The sequence below is a fragment of the Tyto alba genome, unplaced genomic scaffold, assembly GCF_018691265.1.
Source record: "Tyto alba isolate M040663 unplaced genomic scaffold, T.alba_DEE_v4.0 Super-Scaffold_27, whole genome shotgun sequence".
Classification (NCBI taxonomy): domain Eukaryota; kingdom Metazoa; phylum Chordata; class Aves; order Strigiformes; family Tytonidae; genus Tyto; species Tyto alba.
The window spans coordinates 17,943,917-17,965,378 of NW_024881301.1; the positions used below are offsets into that span (position 1 = coordinate 17,943,917).

Genomic DNA, 21,462 nt, shown 5'->3' on the forward strand with positions numbered 1-21,462 from the left:
TCACAATGGCTAGGACTACTATCCAAGTTGCTAGAATTTCTAGATTGATTTCCTTTAGTGCAAGCTCCTTATGTGATCCAGAGGAATACTATGGTCATTCTTCCACTTACCATGATGTCCACAAAAAGAAGTGGTTGCCACCATGTTTTATGCAGTGTGATCATGGACAGTTTTAGAACATGCCTAGGGAGGTAGGTGAAGGTGTAGCCATGAGGTAGACATTGATACTGTTCTGCTAGCACTAAGTACTTCTGCTTTTATATACAAAAAATAAGGCTAAGAGCTATTGAGGTGTTTTTAATTTAAAAAAAAACCCAAACCCTCTGAAACTTTCGTACTTTTTAGATTAAGCAGCTTGGTGTATGTGAAGAGGAGGAGGGTTTTGATGAACAGTATTTTGATTATAAGGCCCTCATGTCTGTGGAGTCTTAAGGAACTTGACTCTTCTAGTATACCCAAGTACTTGCAATTCCTGTTGATTTTTAGAGGAGTTGCTTATGCTTAGGTACCGGGGGAAAAAAAAAAAAATCTTAACCTGGACTAAAATCAGATGTTTCATCTCTGTTTTAGGTAAGACTGGTTGTAGTTCTGACCTTTGCAGTTTGCCAAAATGTACTTTGCTTTGAATTGTATTTTTGGAAAGCAGGCCATCAGCCTCAGCTCTGTTGTGTCACAAGCACAATGTGGTAATGGTTATGAGAATACTCCATGCCACGGTGGAGTGGAGACACCAGTTTAGTAGAGGGTCATGTAAAGTTTGTGTCATATAAAGCTTAAGCTCCAGGCAGAAATATTGCTGACCTATTTGGTAGTCTGAATTTACTTTCTTTGGACGTTGCACTTTTGTTAATTAGAACTAACCTTGATGGGTGTTTATTTTGGGTTATTTTTTTTTTTTGTTGTTGTTGTTTGTTTGTGTTTTGTGCGTTTGGTTTTTGTGTTTTTTTTCTGGTTTGGTTTGTTTTTGTTTGTTTGTTTGTTTTCTTGGGGGGGAAGTAGTTTGTTTTGTTTGTTTTTTGTTTTTGTTTTTTTTTTTTTTTTAAACTCATTTGGCTTTATACCAATGATGGATCTTCTGCTTGTCATTGGGCTTCCTGATACTTCTTTTTACTCTAATGGGTGATTCATTTGCCTACTGCTTTAATAAATAAAACAGTTGGGCTGAAAAGACTTTGTAAAATATCTGTTAAATTGTAAAGTTTTAAAGAAATCCAGGAAGTTGAATCATGACTAAATAGAGGACAGTGGTAGAAGGTATCCTGAAAGGTTGGGTATGTCTCCACAGGATGATGAAACCTAAGATCTTGTGTTTGGCTTATTTCTCTATTGTCAGCAAACCCCTGAAAGGGAGAACAAGCTTTAATTGATCTTCTTTGGCAGATCAAAATTTAATGTTGCAGTTAGCTACTGGAGTCACGCTCATTTGGTTCTGTTGACAGCTTACACTTACTTGCATGGAGAGAAGGAGGAGATTTCAGAAATAAGTAGGTGGGCATTTTCTCAAAACCCTAACAGGTCATACCCCTGCCCATCATCACCCCACATGATGAAAATTCAGAATTCAGGTTTCACAGTTAAATTACCTTAATTTGGCTCAATGGTGCATATTATTTAGCTTATGAATCCATCTAAAAATGTGGGAATTGAGCTCTCAGTGTTCTGGCTCATGAAGTATTGAATAGAATATTGAAGGCCTGTACATTGACGTTTAAGTGTCAGATTTAGAGACAGCAAAAATTCCCTTAATGAAGTCATTAATTCTGTCTGTGAGCTCTGGAATTTGGAGTTTAATTAGTATACTGTACGGAAATGATAGGACCATACATTTTAAAGGGTGGTGAAGAGTAGAATTAATGCAAACATTTTTTTTTTGTCCTGTATATGAGGCAAGAAAGGGAAGAGAACTGCTCAGGCAACTCTTCTGGCTTTTCCCAACTTCTGACTCTTGAACTTTGAACCTTAATGAAATTGTCTACTATGTAGCCTATATAAATATTTCAGCTAACGGGCAGTTATTTTTCTCAGTATGCTGCTGTTCAAGAGGGAAATCACAAAGGATTTTACTAACTGATAGAAGTTGTCTATAATTATTTTAGTGATTATATTTTAATTTTTCAAGAAAGTAAAATTGCTAATGGAAATAACTGATCACTTCAGAAATGAAAACTCAGATTTTGAATTTATATGATACATACAAAATATTTTTAATTTTAAGTATTTTTGCTAGTGATTTCTTACCACAGTGATATAAAAAGTATCACCTTAGCCTTTCTCTTTTTAACTGCTAATCAGAAATTAAAAATCACAGTAACCAACCACTTTTGCTTCCAATGAACCTAGTTGATATCTTGAAGGTTGGAAGTAAAGTTTTTTTTCTGTTACAATTAAACAGTTTTGTGAAATATGTATTTCTGTGAGGAATGGAGTTGTTTCAGGCCACTTTCCTCCTTGGGTTTGGAGATACTTTTGAGCTCCAGAAAAAACTTTTCTTGTATTTAGACATGTCCATGCCTTGGATTTTTATATATATATAAGAATATATGAATTTTTGCTATGGCTGCTCCCTCAGTTGAGACACTGCCTATCTGCTTATTTGATAAAACTTTGTTGGGCAGCCCTGAAGGGGCTGCAGGGCATATAGACATATGGAACCTTGCTTGTTTGAGATTTGTTTCTGTAGGAAGTAATGATAGAACAAACTACAGTCTTTGAATGTGAGTTTAACTCTGAACTTTTGAGAAGTGACCAGGGAACTTGGTTTATTGAGAAGTAGTCTGTGCTTTATATGAGATACTATATTGTAGTATTTTATCTAGTTGTTATCTCAAGGATGGAAATGTCCTTGATTGACTGAAAGTAGTTATTATTTAAATATAGACAATGCCTTTTCATCCCACGTACTTCATATTTCAATGAATGTCTATTTCTCTTTCAATGTGTTATACTGAATGGGTGCATATACTTTTGTATTGTGCATATGTTATATTTGTGTTAAAGATGTGCATTTATAGTAAAACAGTTGCTTATTACTTTGGAAACATCACTGTCTAATAGAAAGAATGAATGAAATCTGTGAATTTCACAAAAGTGGGATTTCTTTCTCATTGCATACCTGGGGAATAAGGTTAGTATCAGTTATTGGTGTTTGTATTCTATCAGAATTTTTCACTATTAGAAATTAAAGGTACCAACTGACTGAATATGCATAAAAAAGCAAAGCCATGGAAGTACGGGAGAATGTAGGATTGAAATTTATTAAATCTTTAACCAAATGCCTTCATATGAGTCAAGTATTATGTAGTATTGACTGGAAAAGAGTGGTGGGGTCTTTGTGGCATCTGTGTAGCAAACATATTGTATTTCTCTCACTGATAATTCAGTGAAGAAAGTCCCAAACCAGAGGTCAGTCCCTTCCTCTCCATGATTCTGAGGAATGTCCTTATTAACTGCTTCTTCCTACTTGGCATGCTTGAAGATTTCTCTCCATGTGCAAACGCTGTACAGACGCTGTGGGAAAGATCTTTCCACTTTTATTTCTCTTTAATCAAGGCACTGTGTTCTCTTTTCCCTCAGATCTTAAATGGTTTCACATAATCCTTCCATTTATGTAGAGGGTTAACTGCATTATAAAGGATTGCTGCATCTTAAATTGAGAGGACAGAGAGTTATCTTCTAATGAAAGAAAGCTTTTATTGTTATTGAAAATGTCATGGTAGAAGTGTGTGGGGGGCGATAGCTGCAAAGAACTCCAAGATCCTACCTGGTTATATGAATTTAAAGGGTAATTCAACCCAGTCAGATTTTAACCCATCTGAGGGTTAATTGAAAGTCACAAGTGCAGCCATCATCAGTCGTGAGATCCAAGGCAGAAGGGTAGGTACAAGAGCAGTGTAAGACTGAAATATATTGTAATTCGTTCAGGCCTTCTAGAGAAGCTGAAAAATAGGAGAATGAATCTTACTACAAGCACAGGTTCTCCAATTATAGAATATGGCTGCTTGATATGGTGGAAAAAGCAGAATCCTCTTTTTCTGTAGAGTCAATTTTCAAACCAGCCTCTATTTTAAAAACTTGTTTGAGCTGCTTTTGTTTCAGCTTGTGTTAGGCAAGTCTGTGTTGAATAAAATTCTCTTTTGGAGGTGAACAATATTTCTTCTGTTATTAGAATTTGGATTATTACTTGAAGAAAAACATGTTCTTAATTAATTTATAAAAATGTTTTTTGTTTTTTGTTTTTTTTTTTTTTTTTTTTTCTGGATATTTTGAAAGTAATTGTACTACCTTGAAATAATTTGTGCAGAATTTTATTTTTCTGGTTTTGCCTATCTTTAATGGTGGGTGAATATTATTTGTAGGAACAAAGGCCAATTACATATGTTTCTGGTTGTTGGTCAGATAAGCATAAATGGAAGTGGAAAGGTGAGCAGTTTACAACTTACTGGTCAAGATACCTAAGTTAGGTTTAACTTTGATTTTTTTTTTTTTTTTTTTTTTTTTTTCCTGAGAATATGACTATAGCTCTATTGATGTGTTGCTTAGACTTTTCATTTCTGCTTCTCAAGACGACAGTATCCCATCTTGAACCTTAAGGAAAGCATAATTATTATCAGTCATATTTGCCTGGTGCTACAGTATGTAAATGCTATTTCCTCTCTTTTCATTTTCACATCAGATGAATTGGACCGGCAGAAGCAAACATGATGATTGTAACAAATTAACAGCTCATAATTTAGGGAGAATGGCAACGTCAAAAAAAAAAATGTTTATCATTTATATCAGCAAGTAGTATAGTGAAGTATGTGGTGGTCCTATGTAAACCGTTATAATTTTCAGCAGAAATATGGTACAAAGCTTCTCTTTCTGTTACTTTTCCTGTATTTTCCCCCTTCCTCTCGGGGTCTTCCTTTCTTTTCTTATGTTATTTTCCTGGATGCAGACAAACATGTACACATTAACTGAGTGGTGTATTTCTGTATTGCCTGTTCAGTACATTCCCCATGTACTGTGGGGTTGATCGGTGGCAGAGGTTTGACCTGAGAAGCTGGATGTCTGTTCTGATGGCACTGTGGGAAAGGTCATTCATGGTACCTGTTTTTGTCTCCTCATCAAAATACCTGTCAGCAGCAGGCCTTTTTCAGATGGCTTCATTTGTATTTTGGAAATTGCACACAGTAACAGTGTTTCTCTGCTTGCTGTAGAAATACTAGCCTGAAGTAGCCCAACATAAACTTTGAAAGCAAACCCAACATCAGTACAAGTCAATATGAAGCAGTAACAGTCAGTTATTACATGTCTGCTAAGTGTCTTCTTTCCTTTTTTGGGAAGGGCTGGGGGACGGTTTATCACAATTATGTTATTTAGTCACTAATATTAAAAGAATGGTCAGATTATTGCTGACCACAGAAACTGTGTTTAGAGAATGATCTGATTTATTATTTCTGACCTTCTGGTGTATGCTTTGAATGGATGGATGGCATATCTAAAAATATATTTTGAAATGCATTGGGATTCAGAAACAAGCTGCATTTAGAATGGGGTTTTAGTGCCTGCATCCACACAATTAGATATGTTATGTCTTTTCAACACATGTTCCAGGATTTGGTTATTTGTGCATACCTCTTAATGAAAAGAAGCACAGAAATGCAAATTTTTTGTTTTTACTGAATGTCCTTCCCGTTCTTCCTTTCACTTTCACTATATTAATTTCAAACACTTTTGTTGTCCTCAAATAAGTAGGCACAGAATCTGTTCCTTGCCAAAGGCAGTTTATTATTGTAAATTGTGTACTGGTTTCTACAGGTCACTTTAGAAAAATCTTAGAGCAAGATTATTTTTAAAAATTATTCCTTTTTACAGAACATGATGTTGGTCCTTATTGCTAAATGAGAAGCTGGTTTGTAGAGCATTATAGTTCTACAACTTTTCAGACTCCTAACATGACTGTATTAAGGTTTAAGAGGATTGCATAAATATCTTAAATAAGCATGAAGTCCTTGTCATGCTGAGGGTACCACCATACCTTACAACTGAGGAGAAATCTTTTGGTGTATCCAATTCTATCGGGATGGAGAAGTGGGATGGACCCTTACTTGGAAAGGAATTCTCACACATCATCTCCCAGGAAATCTAACCTTTGTTTATGAAGCTAAACGTAATTTTTGCTGACAGACATTCTGCTGCAAGGCTCGAGGCTGCAGTCTTGTAAAATAGCAAGAAACGAAAACTGAGCCTGGCTGAGCATTAGTCTTCATCTGCTTCTGCACAGCTGTGTGTGTGAAAAACAGGTTTATTTGCACTTGGTGTATGTGATGTCCTGCAGTGAGACACAGGCACATGGACTACACACATCAGGTTTGTTTAGTGACTTTTCTCATTTGCTTCAGAAAAAATGTTTCACTTTTTTAATGACTTGGCATATACTGATGTGCTGGGTTACTTTTGTTTGCTCATTTTCCCCTCACTGTTAGTTTATCAAGGTCTTACAGCCAAGTTGTGGCTTTCTTTTTACTTGTAGTTTTTCAGCATGCTTGAAAAATCTTGTTAGTAGTATACTTTATCAGATGTCTGCTTAAAAGGAAGTGGCAAAAGGTGGTACTTGTGCCAGTCTTTTAGTAAATGTATGAAAAGTACAGTCTGCTTTGTTCCCTGTTCGAGTGTTGATTCCCAGTTGGTGAATGATGTAGCAGGAGTGGCTGAAGTGGTTATTGTTCTGGCTGTCATCCACCCAGCTCCCCCAGAGCTTCCTACTCCAACAGCAGCACTGGTGTTATGTATGATGCTGTGTGGGTTTTTTTTATGCTGATACCAGCTGATATCAACTGGTGCTGATTTCAGTTTAGTATACTGGCTTAGTGTGTCTGGTAGCTTGGGAGCAGACATGCATCCCAATAAGCCATCCTTGCATAAGGGAGATGTAACCTTGGGTGAGGACTGTTAGTAACTGGTTTTGGCTATTGTAGTGATGAGATTATTGTAGTTACAAGGCTGTATATACACAGATGAAATGTAATACAGAGATGCCATTTAACACCCTTCAGTTATTCCCCAGAGAAAAACTACCAATCAGATAGAAATATTTTGCCCTGCAGCCAAATATGGGAAAGAAGAACACGACTTACTGCAAGCATCCATGGATTAAGTAGTGTTTAAAGAAAAAAAAAAAAAAAAAAAAAAAAAAAAAAGAGTTAGGGAAATCCAGATGCTAAGGGACATCCTTTTTCAATAGCAGGCCAGAGGCAAGCAGTCAAGGTGTTCAGACTTCTTCAATAGTTCTGTTCCTGCTTTTGCATACAGTTAATTCCACTAATGGTGGTGAAGAAAAATCCCCTTGTGTCAAGTTTTCATGATTATTTTATCCCACTTTTCTACTTATTACCAAAGGTGTACCTTGCTTATTATCTGCTAAAGGTTGCTAATAATGAGTAGGGTTACTCTGTATATTGTTAGAACATTTGTGCCTATGGATTGTTTTCCCCTTAAGATTTGTAAAAGGAGGGGAAAAAACCATGGTAGACGTGACATGATTTACCATTGAGGTTTTTTTGTTTGTTTGTTCATTTGAAATTGTAATCTGTATAATATCTATTAAATTATATTGGCCTCTAGAGAAGGTGACAGTACTTTTCTCAGCTGCTCAAATCTTAGAGGGTGGAAGTTTAAATTCTTGGTAAATAATGTCTACTCAGTGTTCAGGGCTTTGATTACTTAACTTAAAAATTGGAGGCTCTAAGTACTCTTGAATTGTTATGAGTTGTGCTGGGTTTGTGTATGTGGCGGGTTTTTGGTAGTAGGGGCCTGTGAGAAACTTCTCAAAGCTCCCCTGGCTCCAAGGCAGACACCACCTCTGGCCAGAGCTGAGGCAATTAGCAATGGTAGCTGCACCTCTGTGAGAACGTATTTAAGAAGGAGAACCTGAGAGGAGTGGGAGTTGTGAGGAGAACATCTATGTGAGCATGGAGGTCAGTGGAAGAAAGGAGGAGGAGGAAAGCGGGGTGTTGTGCTGGTGCACATCCCCCCTGCCCTGCAGCCTGTGGTGAGATGTCAGGACCGGCCTCCCTGCTGCCCATGGAGGTACATGGTGGAGCAGATGTCAACCTGCAGCCTGTGGAGAAGCCCACAACAGAGCAGGTGACTTTGTCCGAAGAAGGCTGGGATTCTGTGGGAAGAAGCCTCCACTGTTGTAGTTCACTAATGGGACGGACTGCAACACATGAAAGCAACCCACTCGGGAGCAGCTCAGGAAATGCTGCGTCCCATGGGAAGGACTCACAATGAGAAAAGTTTTTGGAGAACTGTCTGCCATGAGGGGGGAACTACGCTGGAACAGGGGAAGAACGTGAGTTCTCCCCTGCCCCTGAGGAGGAAGAAGTGGCAAGACTGACCACACCTCCTATCCCCTGCCCCATTGTAGGGGAGGAGGTAGAGAAATCGGGAGCAAAGCTGAGGCTGGGAAGAAGGGAGGGGTGCGGGGAGGTGTTTTTAATATGTGGTAATGCTTCTCACTGTCCTACTATGTTTGTTAAGTGGTGGTGGTGTTAGTGTCTGTATTAATTAAATTTATGTTCTTTATCTTCCCCTAATGAGTCTCCATATCCCTATTCCTGAGCCTTTTGCTTCATTTTCTCTTTCCCAGTGCTGAGAGGGAAGGGGTGAGTGAGAGACTGTGTGGTGCTCTGTTGCCCTCTGAGCTCAAACCACGACATGAGTATGAAGGACTGTCAGATGAGCTTCTCATTTGTTTTTTACCTTGTTCCAATTTTATATGAAGGTGTGCATCAGAATTTTTCTATGCTCACTAGAAAAGCAGGTGTGCAGGAGAGGATGGGGTTTTATAAAGTTTGCAATCTTATGTTAAGACAATGCTCATCCATTAGTAAACAAGCCACTGCTAAAACTATCTATGTTTTTTTGTTGTTTTCAAGGTATAAGATCATGCAGTGGAATTTAGATGATTTCATTTAAAAACTCTTCATACTAAAGAGTAATACAATGTAGGAATTTACTTGAAGCTCAGGGAAGGGAAAAACCTCACCATCTTCAATATGCTAGTGGCATGTATAGTGAGAAAGCTGAAAGCTGCTGTGTAGTATATATCTGAAACAGAGCTTTGAAATAGATATTTAACACCTCTTTACTTAATGAGTATTTTATGTGTAGTTTCTGTACTCATATAGACTGAAATGACAAGTACATGGCAGGAAATACCTTGAGTCAGTATGTTCTGTACCTGGTTTGAAGAGATGAATTCCAGTGTTCAGGCTTCATTATTGAAGTAAAATCAGTGGGAACAGGTATGGAGAATAACTTCTTAGTAATTTACATAAATAAATTTAGGAACTGTGGAAAAAATTTAGACACACAGGAATTTCCAAAATATAGCACTTGAAATATGTGTTACCTTAAGATTCTGGTTTTGAAACACACTTACAAATAATACATGAATATATCTCAGCGAGAGTTTGGGGACAGCAGGGGAATGACACCTTATACTTCTGGAGATAATTAGACTAGGCTTCATTATCTGACTGTAATGAAAACCTGGTGCTTGTCATGCCCCAAGAATGCAGAAACTTTTTTCACTTTCAAGGTATTTTTAGTTATTTTCTTAATATAAATAATTATGTTTAAAATACAATAAATAGAAGTTGTAAATGATTTGTCTTACTATGATTCAGTATAAGAATAAAGATTATGTATTTCTAGTGGATAGCCAGACTTTTCAGGAATAATTCAGCTGTGAGTTCAAAAAAAAAAAAAAAAAAAAATCAAATTCTGTGCTTCACTATTTTACTTTATGAGAATAAATGAGCAGATTAGCATTTATTTTAGGAAAGTCTGTTACCTGAAGCAGCATTCATTAATAGTTCTAAGCTATTTTTGTGATGGTGTTTTTATTAAAATTTTGTAATCAATTCTTTGTTTAATAATGAGTTGTATTTTGCTGTACATTTCCAGTATGATGTTTTCTGTCCCGACTCCTAAAAGTTAATGCTGTTTTATTTCTATAGTTGTATATTCTGTCAACATTGTTTATAGTATTTGTCTTGGGAAAAGAGTGCATCTAACGTAAAAGTGTGAAAAAGAGCAGAAATTAATAAAGGCCAATTAAATAGTAAAACTTTTTGTTTGTGTACTTTTTGTGGAAACTGCACTGAGATAGCTATGTGATTGCAGTCCACTGAAACCATTTTGTAGCATCAAAATGAAACTGCTCTGAAGTGTTGGATTTTCAAACTAGATTTGTACAAACTGATTTTTTTTTTTTAAACTTCCGTGATTTTTCATAAATCAGTGCTGACCACCATAATAACAATTAATACATGATTGTGTGGCATGTTCCTCACATTTCTGAGAGAAGCAGTCTGTAAAGTTAAGTTTTAGATTTAATTCTCTTCATAATTTCACATTTATATGTGATTAATACACTTTGTTCTTCTTCAAAATGATGCATGCGAATTTATTTTTGATTATTTTTATAAGCACAAATGGGACCATGGCGTTTTCTGGGTACTAATCTGGTAGTCAGGTAATCTGATAGTTTTTTGTCCCGAGACCTGTGTTTTGTGAACCTGCATAATTTTAAAGATTCTAAGGTGCAGAATTTGTAATGAAAGTTCATAAACCAGAATTTCATTCTGCCTCATTATTCTATGTGTTCACATCTCGTTTTCTTTCTGGGTCTGATTAATCTATTTTCAATCTGTGTGTTCCAGGTATTTCTGTGTACATAGCCACTAGGCTTTGCGAGTACGTTGGCACAGTTTAGAGTCTGTTTGTAGTCGGAAATACCTGCCAGAAAAATTTCTAAAGGTGTGTCCAGTCTAAATTCACTGTACAGCAGATGTCACTGGAAGAGCACATGAGTGGGAGACTTCAGTGATGCCATAATTTGTACAAAATACCAGTGAAACTGTTGCACTGCTGAGGGTTGTGAAGAAATTGTGTAACTCATTTTAATGTATTCCTGGGGAGCGGGGGGGGGGGGGGGGGGGGTTGTGCATGCTGGACTCTTCTGCTTCTATTCCTCTATATGTAGACAGTGGACAATTCTACATTTGCATGTGGATGAGTGTGTCATATATTGAGGGCTGTTTATATATCACTTTTAAACATATTAATATATAATGCAGAATTACTGATATTCTTTAAATACATTAAAAGGAAGATGAGTATCTGGATCAATTAAGGTATTCGACTTCAGGGTATATTTGCTTTCTCCTGTCTTTGGTAAAATATGTATAAGAAATGTCATAAAGTAGAGTGGTTCTCATATGGAAGACTTGTTTAGAGGTTTGCTCTTGTCTGTTCGTGGTTCAGTTTACTTTGGAGATCTTTGGCCCAGACTGTCATTCACTAGATTTTTATCATCTTTTCCTGGATAAATGAACTGGACTTCAGGATATATACATGTTGTTTATGTGGTTTATATGTGAACTTCAAACCTTTATTTTTTCTTTATATGAAATGTTACAATGATACAAGTAATGAGCACACATTTGGACAGTCATGCATTTTGCTTGATAAAGATATTGGTTACTGTGGTAGACTGACAGAACCACTTTTTTGCTCACGCAGGCTCAGTAGTCACTTTCAAAGTAAAAAATTTTGACTTCTCTGTATGGTGCTATAGAGATGGATCTCTTGAGATTATTTTTAGATACTGGATTTTCATTTATAAAAAGCCATATTTTGATACAGAAAAACTAGATGTGATAAAAACCTGTTCTTTCAAGTGACTTATTTAGTCGTTCAGTTATGGAAAAGCTGAAGAGTTGTTCCTTCAGCCAAATTTTAGGTAACTACTTCTGAAACACACTGATGATAATTGGTGAATCAGACAGTTTGTGGCTCTATACATTTTCTCTCCCCAGTCAGCAATGTGATAAAGTTCTTCTATTTTCTCCCTAGCCTGGAAGGCAGATTTTACTTTGTTTCATGACTGCTTTTTTAGGATTAGGAATTGCAAACAGTATGGTGTACTTCCCACAAGGATGAAGGAACGTATCTGGTAATGTAGAAACAGTATCAGCTTGTGAATGTCAGTCAGAAGCAGTTGCAGAACATTGAGTATTTCACAAGTGGGACTAATGTGGGGGTTCCCAGGCACTGTATGCACAGAGGCACAGTGAAAACTTATCAAATGAACAAACACTCTGGTTTTGTCAGTTTAGGAACAGCATAGAATCCTGAAATGATATTTTTCACTCATTTTGTAGGTTTGTTTCGTTACATATGATGAAAAGAGTACTGTAGGTTGGTAAGATGTCAAAATCCAAATGGCTTAGGAATAGAAAGTCAACAAGGCATTTAGAGTCTACTTTTAATTGACATGTAACTCTCCCTTTATCTGTATCTGTAACTTTTTCTTAATTACTGTATTTTGTCAATTATTCTGATATATCAAATTTCAGGTATGTAAAATCCCCTAACTGTATTCTACTCATGTTTGGTTTTTAGTACTTCCATAATTCCCAATTATTCCAAACATTTGAAGCTCATATTAAACATCAGTATTTTAAAACGTGAAATTTTGCAGTTCTTCATGTATCTATCATAAGAAAAGGATAACAAAAGTAGTGTCCTAACCTTTGAAAATACATATGCATATCTCAATATCATCTTCAAATAGTGTAAGTGGAATATGTTTTTTTTTAAGGTGTTAGGACTCCACTGAAGTCATGTTAAAAGTGGAAAATAAGCAGTGAACTTCTAATAAAATACTGATCCTGTTTTTTAAGGTTTTAATATTAGTTTATAGCAGGAGTTAGTTCTTAGTCTTGCTTTGTTTAGGAAACAATTATTTTGGGCATGTTTGTTCTTTGCTGATGGCAAGTAAATCAGTTTACAGGCAGAAGAGAAACCTTTTAGTTTTTCCTCATTGAGAGAGAGGAAAGGAAAGCACTGTTTAGTTTGGTGATTAAGAAGAGAAAATGGGAAGAGCTGGAGACACTCTAAAGATGGACTTGGAAACTGTCAGAGTTTATGGCAAAGACAGAACAGGTCTTCAAGGTAGGGTGGCGCAGATAGTATAGGGAATTTTAGGATAGGTTTAATGTACAAATCCAAGTAAATCAAGCTTTAGTGCTTCTGCAGTTCATGAGAACAGAGTTCAAACCCCCAGCAGCAGGACTTTACTTAAAATTTTTCAAGGTACTTTGGCATTCAGAATCCTTAGATGCCTTGCACTGTCTTTTGTTTTGCTTTGGATATGATTCTTTAGTCGTTGTGTACTTGAGGACCACAAAAGTTGGGCTGGACAAGAGTAACGGTCAATGGACTGCTGTTTGATTATAGTAATCATTCTCATTACATGCTTTTATGCAATTTTTGAATGGTTATTTTAAAAAATCATATTGTTTAGTTGATAAAACTTATTTCAGTTCATTGAACTATTTTTCTCAGTTTCTTGTATTATGATTCCATGGGAGAAATGTGGGAAGTGTGCATAAGGACTGGGTTACTTTGCCCTCAGTACCCCAAGCTTGGAAGATTTCTTGAAAGGTTCTTGGACTCCTCCAGCTCTCCATGATTAGCCTGGAGGCAGGCTTGCTGCTGCAGTTTGTGCTGCTAGCATCACACGTATTTGGAGGCACATGGAATAATGGTTACTACTAATGGTAGTACCTCCTTCTGTGACAGCAGCAACTGCCCTCTCTTCAGTTTCCCTTCTTTTTCTTCACCTCTCTGCAGAGCTGCTTGCTTTGGAAGGTCTGTCTACCATTAAAAACAAAACAACAACAAAAAAAAACCAAGCTGAAAAGTTAAATTTATGGAGAGGGCTGGAAATTAACTTTTCTTTCATAGAAGTTCAGGAGGGGACTTCTATGGCTTGTTCTAAACAGACGTTACTTTGCTGTTAATGTCTCTATTTTTTCTTTAGAGTTAGTTTTCCCATAATTATGTAACTACTTCAATATTGTTCAACTCTCCTGTGTAATGAAAGTATGAACTTGTAAAGCCATGTTTTTAGGACTAATCACAATTTAACCTGTATGTAGGAATCCTGTTGGATAGAATATTTTCTATAATTTTATCTTCTATAATTATTTTTGTGGGGATTTTTTTAGGAGCCTTCTCAAAGAAAGGTGTGTTTCCATGCTTGAAAATTTTATATACATGCATTAAATATATGTGCCTATGAGTGTGATGTAATATGTATGCATATTTAACAAATGGCATGCTGAAAGAAGAAAGAAGTTGTGGAAATCTCCTAGGCACATGTAGCAGATTCATTTTTTGAGCCTGATTGGTTTTCAAGTCAGCTCTCTCCTTTTATTTGATGGCCGCTACTTAAGTACTTCAATTTCTGTTTTGTTTGGAGACAGGGAAACCCTTATGGATAATTTTAAAAATATTTCTTTTGTGAAGTTAATTGTTTTTTATTTGTTTCCAGGAAATGGCTCTTGAAGTTAAATGAGGCTGGATAAAACACATAAATGAAGCAGAAGCTGCTCTGCATGTGTTAGGGCTATATCACCACAAGCACTGCTGATCAGCCAGACTTGGTAACTTGTCATAATGAAGAAAATTAGTCTCAAAACAATTCGCAAGTCCTTTAACTTAAATAAAAGTAAAGATGAAAGCGACTTTGTAGTGGTTCAGCAGCCATCGTTAAGTGAATTTGGAAAAGATGACTCCTTGTTTGGCAGCTGCTATGGTAAAGATTTGGCTAGCTGTGAAGTCAATAGTGAAGATGAAAAAGGAGGCAAAAATAGATCAAAAAGTGAAAGCTTAATGGGTACGTTAAAAAGGAGGCTTTCAGCAAAACAAAAACAGAAAGGCAAAGGCAGCACACCATCTGTAAGCACTGCAGATGATGACACCTTTTCTTCCTCATCTGCTCCGATAACCTTCAAAGATGTACGAGCTCAAAGACCTCTGAGATCCACTTCCCTCCGTAATCACCATTACAGTCCAACTCCGTGGCCCCTCCGACCTACAAACTCAGAAGAGACTTGCATCAAAATGGAAGTGAAAGTCAAGGCCTTGGTCCATTCCTCTAATCCAAGCCCAGCACTGAATGGCGTTCGAAAGGACTTCCATGACTTGCAGTCAGACAACGTGTTCCAGGAACAAAACAATGCATTAAAAAATACGGAATCTCAGAATGGGGACTTGCATCTTCATATTGATGAACATGTGCCTGTAGTTATTGGATTAATGCCTCAGGACTACATTCAGTATACTGTGCCTTTAGATGAGGGAATGTATCCTTTGGAAGGGTCACGTAGTTACTGTCTAGATAGTTCCTCACCCATGGAAGTTTCAACTGTTTCTTCTCAAGTGGGGGGAAATGCTTTCCATGAAGAAGAGAGCCAAGTAGATCAGGATGTAGTCGTTGCACCAGATATCTTTGTGGACCAGACAGTGAATGGTTTGTTGATTGGTACCACAGGAGTCATGTTGCAAAGCCCAAGAGTTAATCACAGTGATGTCCCTCCACTCTCACCTTTGCTACCTCCAATGCAGAATAATCAAATCCAAAGGAACTTCAATGGATTGAATGGCACAGACGTCCATGTGGCTGAAAGTATGCGCTGCCATTTGAATTTTGATCCTAACACTGCCCCTGGAGTTGGAAGAGTTTATGATTCTGTACAGAACAGTGGCCCTATGGTTGTGACAAGTCTCACAGAAGAACTGAAAAAACTTGCAAAACAAGGATGGTACTGGGGCCCCATTACACGTTGGGAGGCAGAGGGAAAATTAGCTAATGTGCCTGATGGCTCGTTTCTTGTTCGAGATAGTTCTGATGATCGTTATCTTTTAAGTTTGAGTTTTCGTTCCCATGGAAAAACTCTTCACACTAGAATTGAACACTCAAATGGTAGATTTAGCTTTTATGAACAACCAGACGTGGAGGGACATACATCTATAGTTGACTTAATTGAACATTCAATCAGGGACTCTGAAAATGGAGCTTTCTGCTATTCAAGATCCCGACTGCCTGGATCTGCAACTTACCCAGTGAGACTGACAAATCCAGTGTCTCGGTTTATGCAGGTGCGCTCTTTACAATACCTGTGTCGTTTTGTAATACGTCAGTACACCAGAATAGACCTGATTCAAAAACTGCCTTTGCCAAACAAAATGAAGGATTATTTACAGGAAAAGCACTACTGAAAGCTTATGGGAATCTTGCATCTTGCACTTTGGGAACGACAACAACAAAAAGAGATTGAACTACAGTTTACAGACTTTCATTCTTGTCAAAATCTTTTGCTGCCATAAAAATATTTCATTTTTGTGTGTAAAAGAAAAGTAATACATTTGGATTTCTGTTTGTTTTGTTTTGGGGTTTTTTGTGTATTTTGGGGGGCTTTTTTTTTTTTTTTTTTTTTTTTTTGGGGAAGAATGATCTCAAGTTTATTTTTAGAAGTGTGAAATAGCTGTCTTTCATCAATGTGCAGATTAATCACAATGTGAATGATCAAATTCTCCTTAATTTCCCCCAAGTCCTTTGCTGCTATCCACTGTGATTTTTATGCATTGAAAGCACATTTCATGTGTATTCAACCATAAGTAAAAGTCAAATGAAACTTGTTGAATGGAATTTTTTTTTTTCCTTTAAAATAGCCTGTTTGAAAAAAAACGATCGTGGATAAAAACCATTGGTAGTCTAAATTACAGAATTTACATCTATGTTAAAAACTATTTCCTAGTATCTTAATTATAAATTTCTATAGAGATATGCCATAATGTAGAATTTAGAGCTGTGTGGTAAGAACATGATTGTGCAGCATATCTTTGGAAAAAACCCACACCTTTCTCCTAAGCCTTGTATTGTCTGTACATTCTTTTATGTTTGAGAAGATTGGTTCAGCTTTCTTGTCTCAGTATATTGTCCTTCTAAAAATGGCCTTTAAAAAAAAAAGTTTATGAAAGTCAGTGTGTAGTATCTATAAGGAAATTGTGGTATTGGGGTCTTGTCAAATGCTACCTTTTAAAATTGTGCCATCAGTTAAATAAATTGACACCTACCAGGTCCCCTATTTCTGTCCTTTTCCCTCCTCCCTCCTCTGGGGGGCGGGGGTGGGGAATTCCCTGCATTTGTTGGGAGATTAGGAATTGTTATTATGGGAACATAAATTGATAAGCCATTTTAGGGATGGGATAAAGCTTCTAATAGGGTGATTTCTACAATATATGTTCAAGCTACTTGAAATCCTATCATTTTCCTTGTTCTGCATTTGTTTCACTTCATAAATGCAGTAATACACTAATGTCCTTTGGATCGTTTTTTCCTTTTTTTTGGATATTCTTTTGGGGAGGAAGGAACAGGACTGATAACATTTTGGATTGAAGATGTTAAAATGCATCTCTTGAGCTCTATTCTCACAGCCTTTCAAATTATTGGGAAAAGAGGTTTGGATATACACTGACCACAGAAAATGTTTCAGTTTCCTGTCATGAAATATGTTTTGACATCTGAAATATTGAATCAATTAAGTAAATGTTTATGATATCTGTCAAAGATTCTGATATTTGAAAAGCTTACAGTTATTCTAACCTTCTGTAGGGAAAAAAAAGACTTTCAGTGGGGAGTACAGGTTCTACACTGTAATATTTTCGTCATGCAAGGTTTATCCATGATATTTTCCTGTTTTGTTTCATGTTTCCCTTCACACCCCCCACCCCACTGATTCTATCACTTTTATGAGTTATTTGTTAAAGGGGTCATAGCTAGCTTGGGAGGGAGGCTTACTTTGCCTGCCTCTGTCCCTATTTTGTATTTTAGAATGTCATCTTCCTCATCTCTGGAAGGAGTTGCTAGTCAGTACACATCAGCTTAAAAAAGGCTGTTCATCTTTGATATAGCTTTCTTGTTTAGATAATTTTCTTCTTGTTTAATCTAGCCTTTTGTCCCCTGAAATGAGTCTTTAGTAATGAATACAGTATTGCTGCAAGGTGGTGCAGTAGCACTACATCTTGGGTTGCCTGAATTGATAGACAAAATTTATATTTTTTTAATTTATTTTTTGACCATAATGTTTAACTAAAAAAGAAAAAAAAAGAAAATCAAAGGTAGATAAAGGTTACCTTTGCTTTTAAAGGAGGGAGAATAAGGATTTCTTCTTTAGTCTGAAGTTTTAAACTTAAAAAAAAAAAAAAACTAGAGCAGTCTATATGTGTAGCTTGTTGGCTCTGCCATTGAGATACATGTATGAAAGTGTAAATTCTGTTTTCTTTTTTTTCCTCTACTGACTTCCCTCCTCCAATTCCCCCTGAATCAGGATCACTAACTTTATTCCAAAAGGCACAATAACCTATTGTATGGTACAGTGTTCTGATTCTGTCTGTGGGGAGAAAAAAGAAAATCATTTTTATGGATTTCAGACATACACTTTTGGAAGAAAACTTCTGGCATTTTCTTCACTTTAAAAATTCTTTCCCTGTACAAGCTAGAGGGTCTATGCATTCTACAGAATCTTTGAAAGATTATATTAAATGCTTTCTTTGCCATTCAATACCACTATTGAATGCATTAAACATATGTTTATACTATGTCACATGCATTAATTTAGCAGTCATTGCATTGAAACTTAAATATTTGGGCTATATTATCCTGGTCTTATTGCTGAATTGAAAAACATGCAAGAACACACGTGCTAAACTTCTTGCCGATGCCTTTATAAATTTCAGTTTATTCACTCATACATGTTGATGTTTTTTTAAAAAGAAAAAAAGAAAAGAAACACAACACTTTGGTTCAGCTATCTAGTTTTTGAATTGCCTTCCTTGCCATGTTCTTCAGCTGTGAACTTGATCAGGTCAAGTTAACTATAATTTCTCTCTCTCTCTCCCCTCCGTCCCCCCCAAACTTACACAAAAGGAACACTGTAAAGTGGTTGAGGCCTAGGATGTGAGAACCATATAGCACTTTGTTTCTAAATAAAAAATGGTGGTGATATTTCTGCTAAGCTCAAAATACTTTAAATCAGTAGCAAGTAAACACAAATTCTTATTTTTACAAGTTTCATTAATCAGAACCTTGCAGTATTTTTTCATACTGAGGTAACTGGCCAGCCAGGAGAAGGAACCCAGAAAAATTACTTTGAAAACATTGAAGATACTTATAATTTCTTATAATAAAGATTAATATAAAAGACACACAGTAACATTCAGTTATGAGACAATTTACAAGTACTCAGAGTAAGCATGAAAATTGTCTTGACTTCTGCTTCATGAAAATTAGAGGAACAAAGTGTCCTTGACAGCTAAAAGGAAAACAAATGAGGATATTTTGGGAGCCTTTGGAAGTAGATATACTAGGAATAAAATCTAAATTACTATGATCCTTATAGAGTAGAAATATGGCTATTTATTCAGCACAACAGTTTAAGGGTTCAAAAGGTATGCTTTGTATGCAATTGAACTGTGGAAAAATGTTTTTGAAAATGAAACTTTGAAATAAGACTCCTTTTTTGAGCATCTGAAATGATTGATATTATTGATAACGTTGTCTGTTTTGCCAATTAGAAGAGTAAAACAACGCCTTATATTTGGAAACAGAAAAATAAATTTGCACAATTTCCTCTGTGTGTTTTTTTTTTTTTTTGTAAGCCAGTGTTATAAACAACTGAAAGTGATTTGTATTCTTTGATCTATTTGAAGGATATAGCACTTATCCTACTGTTGACATAGTGAATGCCATCTTTTTATCAAAATGTTTTTCTGTCAGAAGGATCAGAAATGCAATTATTAATTAAACTCTTTGTTCTCAGATGAACTGACTTTGCATTTTGTTAAAGCCAATTTCTGTGAATATTGATTGCTGGGCTAAGTGAAATCTGTGCAGTTTTTGTTTTGATGCATTTCATTTATGTGAATACTGGAATTATAAAATTAAAACCACATACCAGCAATATATGGGCTATGATTTTAATGAGAAGTATTTCTCTGTTACTGAACTTTCAAATTCTGAGCTAAGCTACGGATAAACTAATAATGCCAATTTAATTTCTTAAATTTTTTTATGACTGCAAAGAATAAAAATTACAGGCATTCTTTATAAATAAAAAATGGGCTAGATGGTAGTCCATAATATGGGAAATATGTCATTGTATCTGGAAAGTGTTCTAAATTCTACACAGATAATGAAAAATTCTTAAAGAATTTTGTATAAATACCTGTTGGGCTAAAGAATTTTTATAGTGATGATGGAGTGCCATGAAATTAATACTTTCAATCCAGATTGCTGTAGTTTACACTTTTCTCTGTTTCAGACCTGGTGTGCACTATTTGTACTAAGCACGCCACAGAGTGAATTATCCAAAGTCCATTGATTTTAATGTGTTTTGGTTTGTAAACAAAATTATAGTAATTTCTTGCACATTTTTGAAAAATAATTGTATAAGGATTTATGTATCTGCTTCTGGATACAGTGTGTAAATAAAAATTTCATTCACAAAAAGATTTGTGGAGTGTTCTATACCTTAATGATGTTCTAAAACAAATAAAAAACCCCTGTAAAATTTGGGCATCTGATGTAAACATTTAAATTTTAATGGTTACTATTTACACTGTTCTATATTTTTTTAACCCTTGCTAGTTGACTTTTCAGACCATTTCTGTACAGCAATTGTATTAATTCATATTTTTCAAAACAAGAAAAAAATTTCCAGATCATAATTAGAATATGATTTTTAAAAGGTCTGCTTATATACTGGAAGCTAACTTTTTGATAATTTTTGTTGTTTCCTTTTTTTTTTTCCTTGAAAAAATTACAGAACTCATAACAAAAGTCTCCATTTCATCAAAGGTAATATACCATCTGCTGGCTCCCAAACAAGCAAATAGTCCTTATTTAGTTCCAAAACAAAATAAAATAATTATGTGGTGTTGGTCTTCATATATTCACTTGATGTTGTCCTAGATTCACCTTAAAAATGGAGTGGCATTTTAAATCCTGGGAAATCACACAAATAAACCAGCAGATCAAGGATAAACAGTTTATATGTTACAATAGATAAGAACAATAGTTCCCATGTTTTCACGTAGTTCTGACTTACAGACTCGCTACTCAAATTCAAGAAACCACCACCAGATCATTAGGTCTTAGTTATAACTGGTGTTGTTTGTTTTTTTTTTTTTTTTTTTTTGTTTTTTTTTTTTAAAAACAAACAAACCAAAAACTAAACCCTGGTAGCAAATAGTTATTGCTCATGTTGCCCACAACTGATATGTACTTTTCTATGTTTTCTGTAACTTAAGTCCTAAAACAGTAACCAGAAATAATTCATGGTTTTTGCTGTTTAAGAGAAAACTGCCGCCTTCTTACTGCTGGGGCTAGCGTTGCGTGCCTAGCATGGTGTGTGGCTGTTCCCCCAGTATACAGAGGATCTTGCTGGGATTTTGTTACTAAATCTGCATGATACTCTCCTTTACATTTGTTCTATTCACTCCAGAAAATTTGGCAAAAAATAAACTTACCCTCAAGTGTTTCCTTGGTAAGTGGGGAAA

At 35.8% G+C, this 21,462-nt stretch overlaps 1 protein-coding gene across 3 annotated transcripts in view; it reads left to right on the forward strand.

Moving 5' to 3' along the window:
- The window catches only part of SOCS6 (suppressor of cytokine signaling 6), a 30,933-nt gene extending 10,537 nt beyond the window's left edge, over window positions 1–20,396 (forward strand). For all 3 annotated transcript variants that reach the window (XM_042798156.1, XM_042798157.1, XM_033010643.2), the window contains exon 2: window positions 14,393–20,396. In XM_042798156.1, coding sequence (XP_042654090.1) covers window positions 14,518–16,122 — 1,605 coding nt within the window. In that variant the 5' untranslated portion in view covers window positions 14,393–14,517 and the 3' untranslated portion in view covers window positions 16,123–20,396. The remainder of the gene's footprint in view (window positions 1–14,392) is intronic.
- The last annotated feature ends 1,066 nt before the right edge of the window (window positions 20,397–21,462 follow it).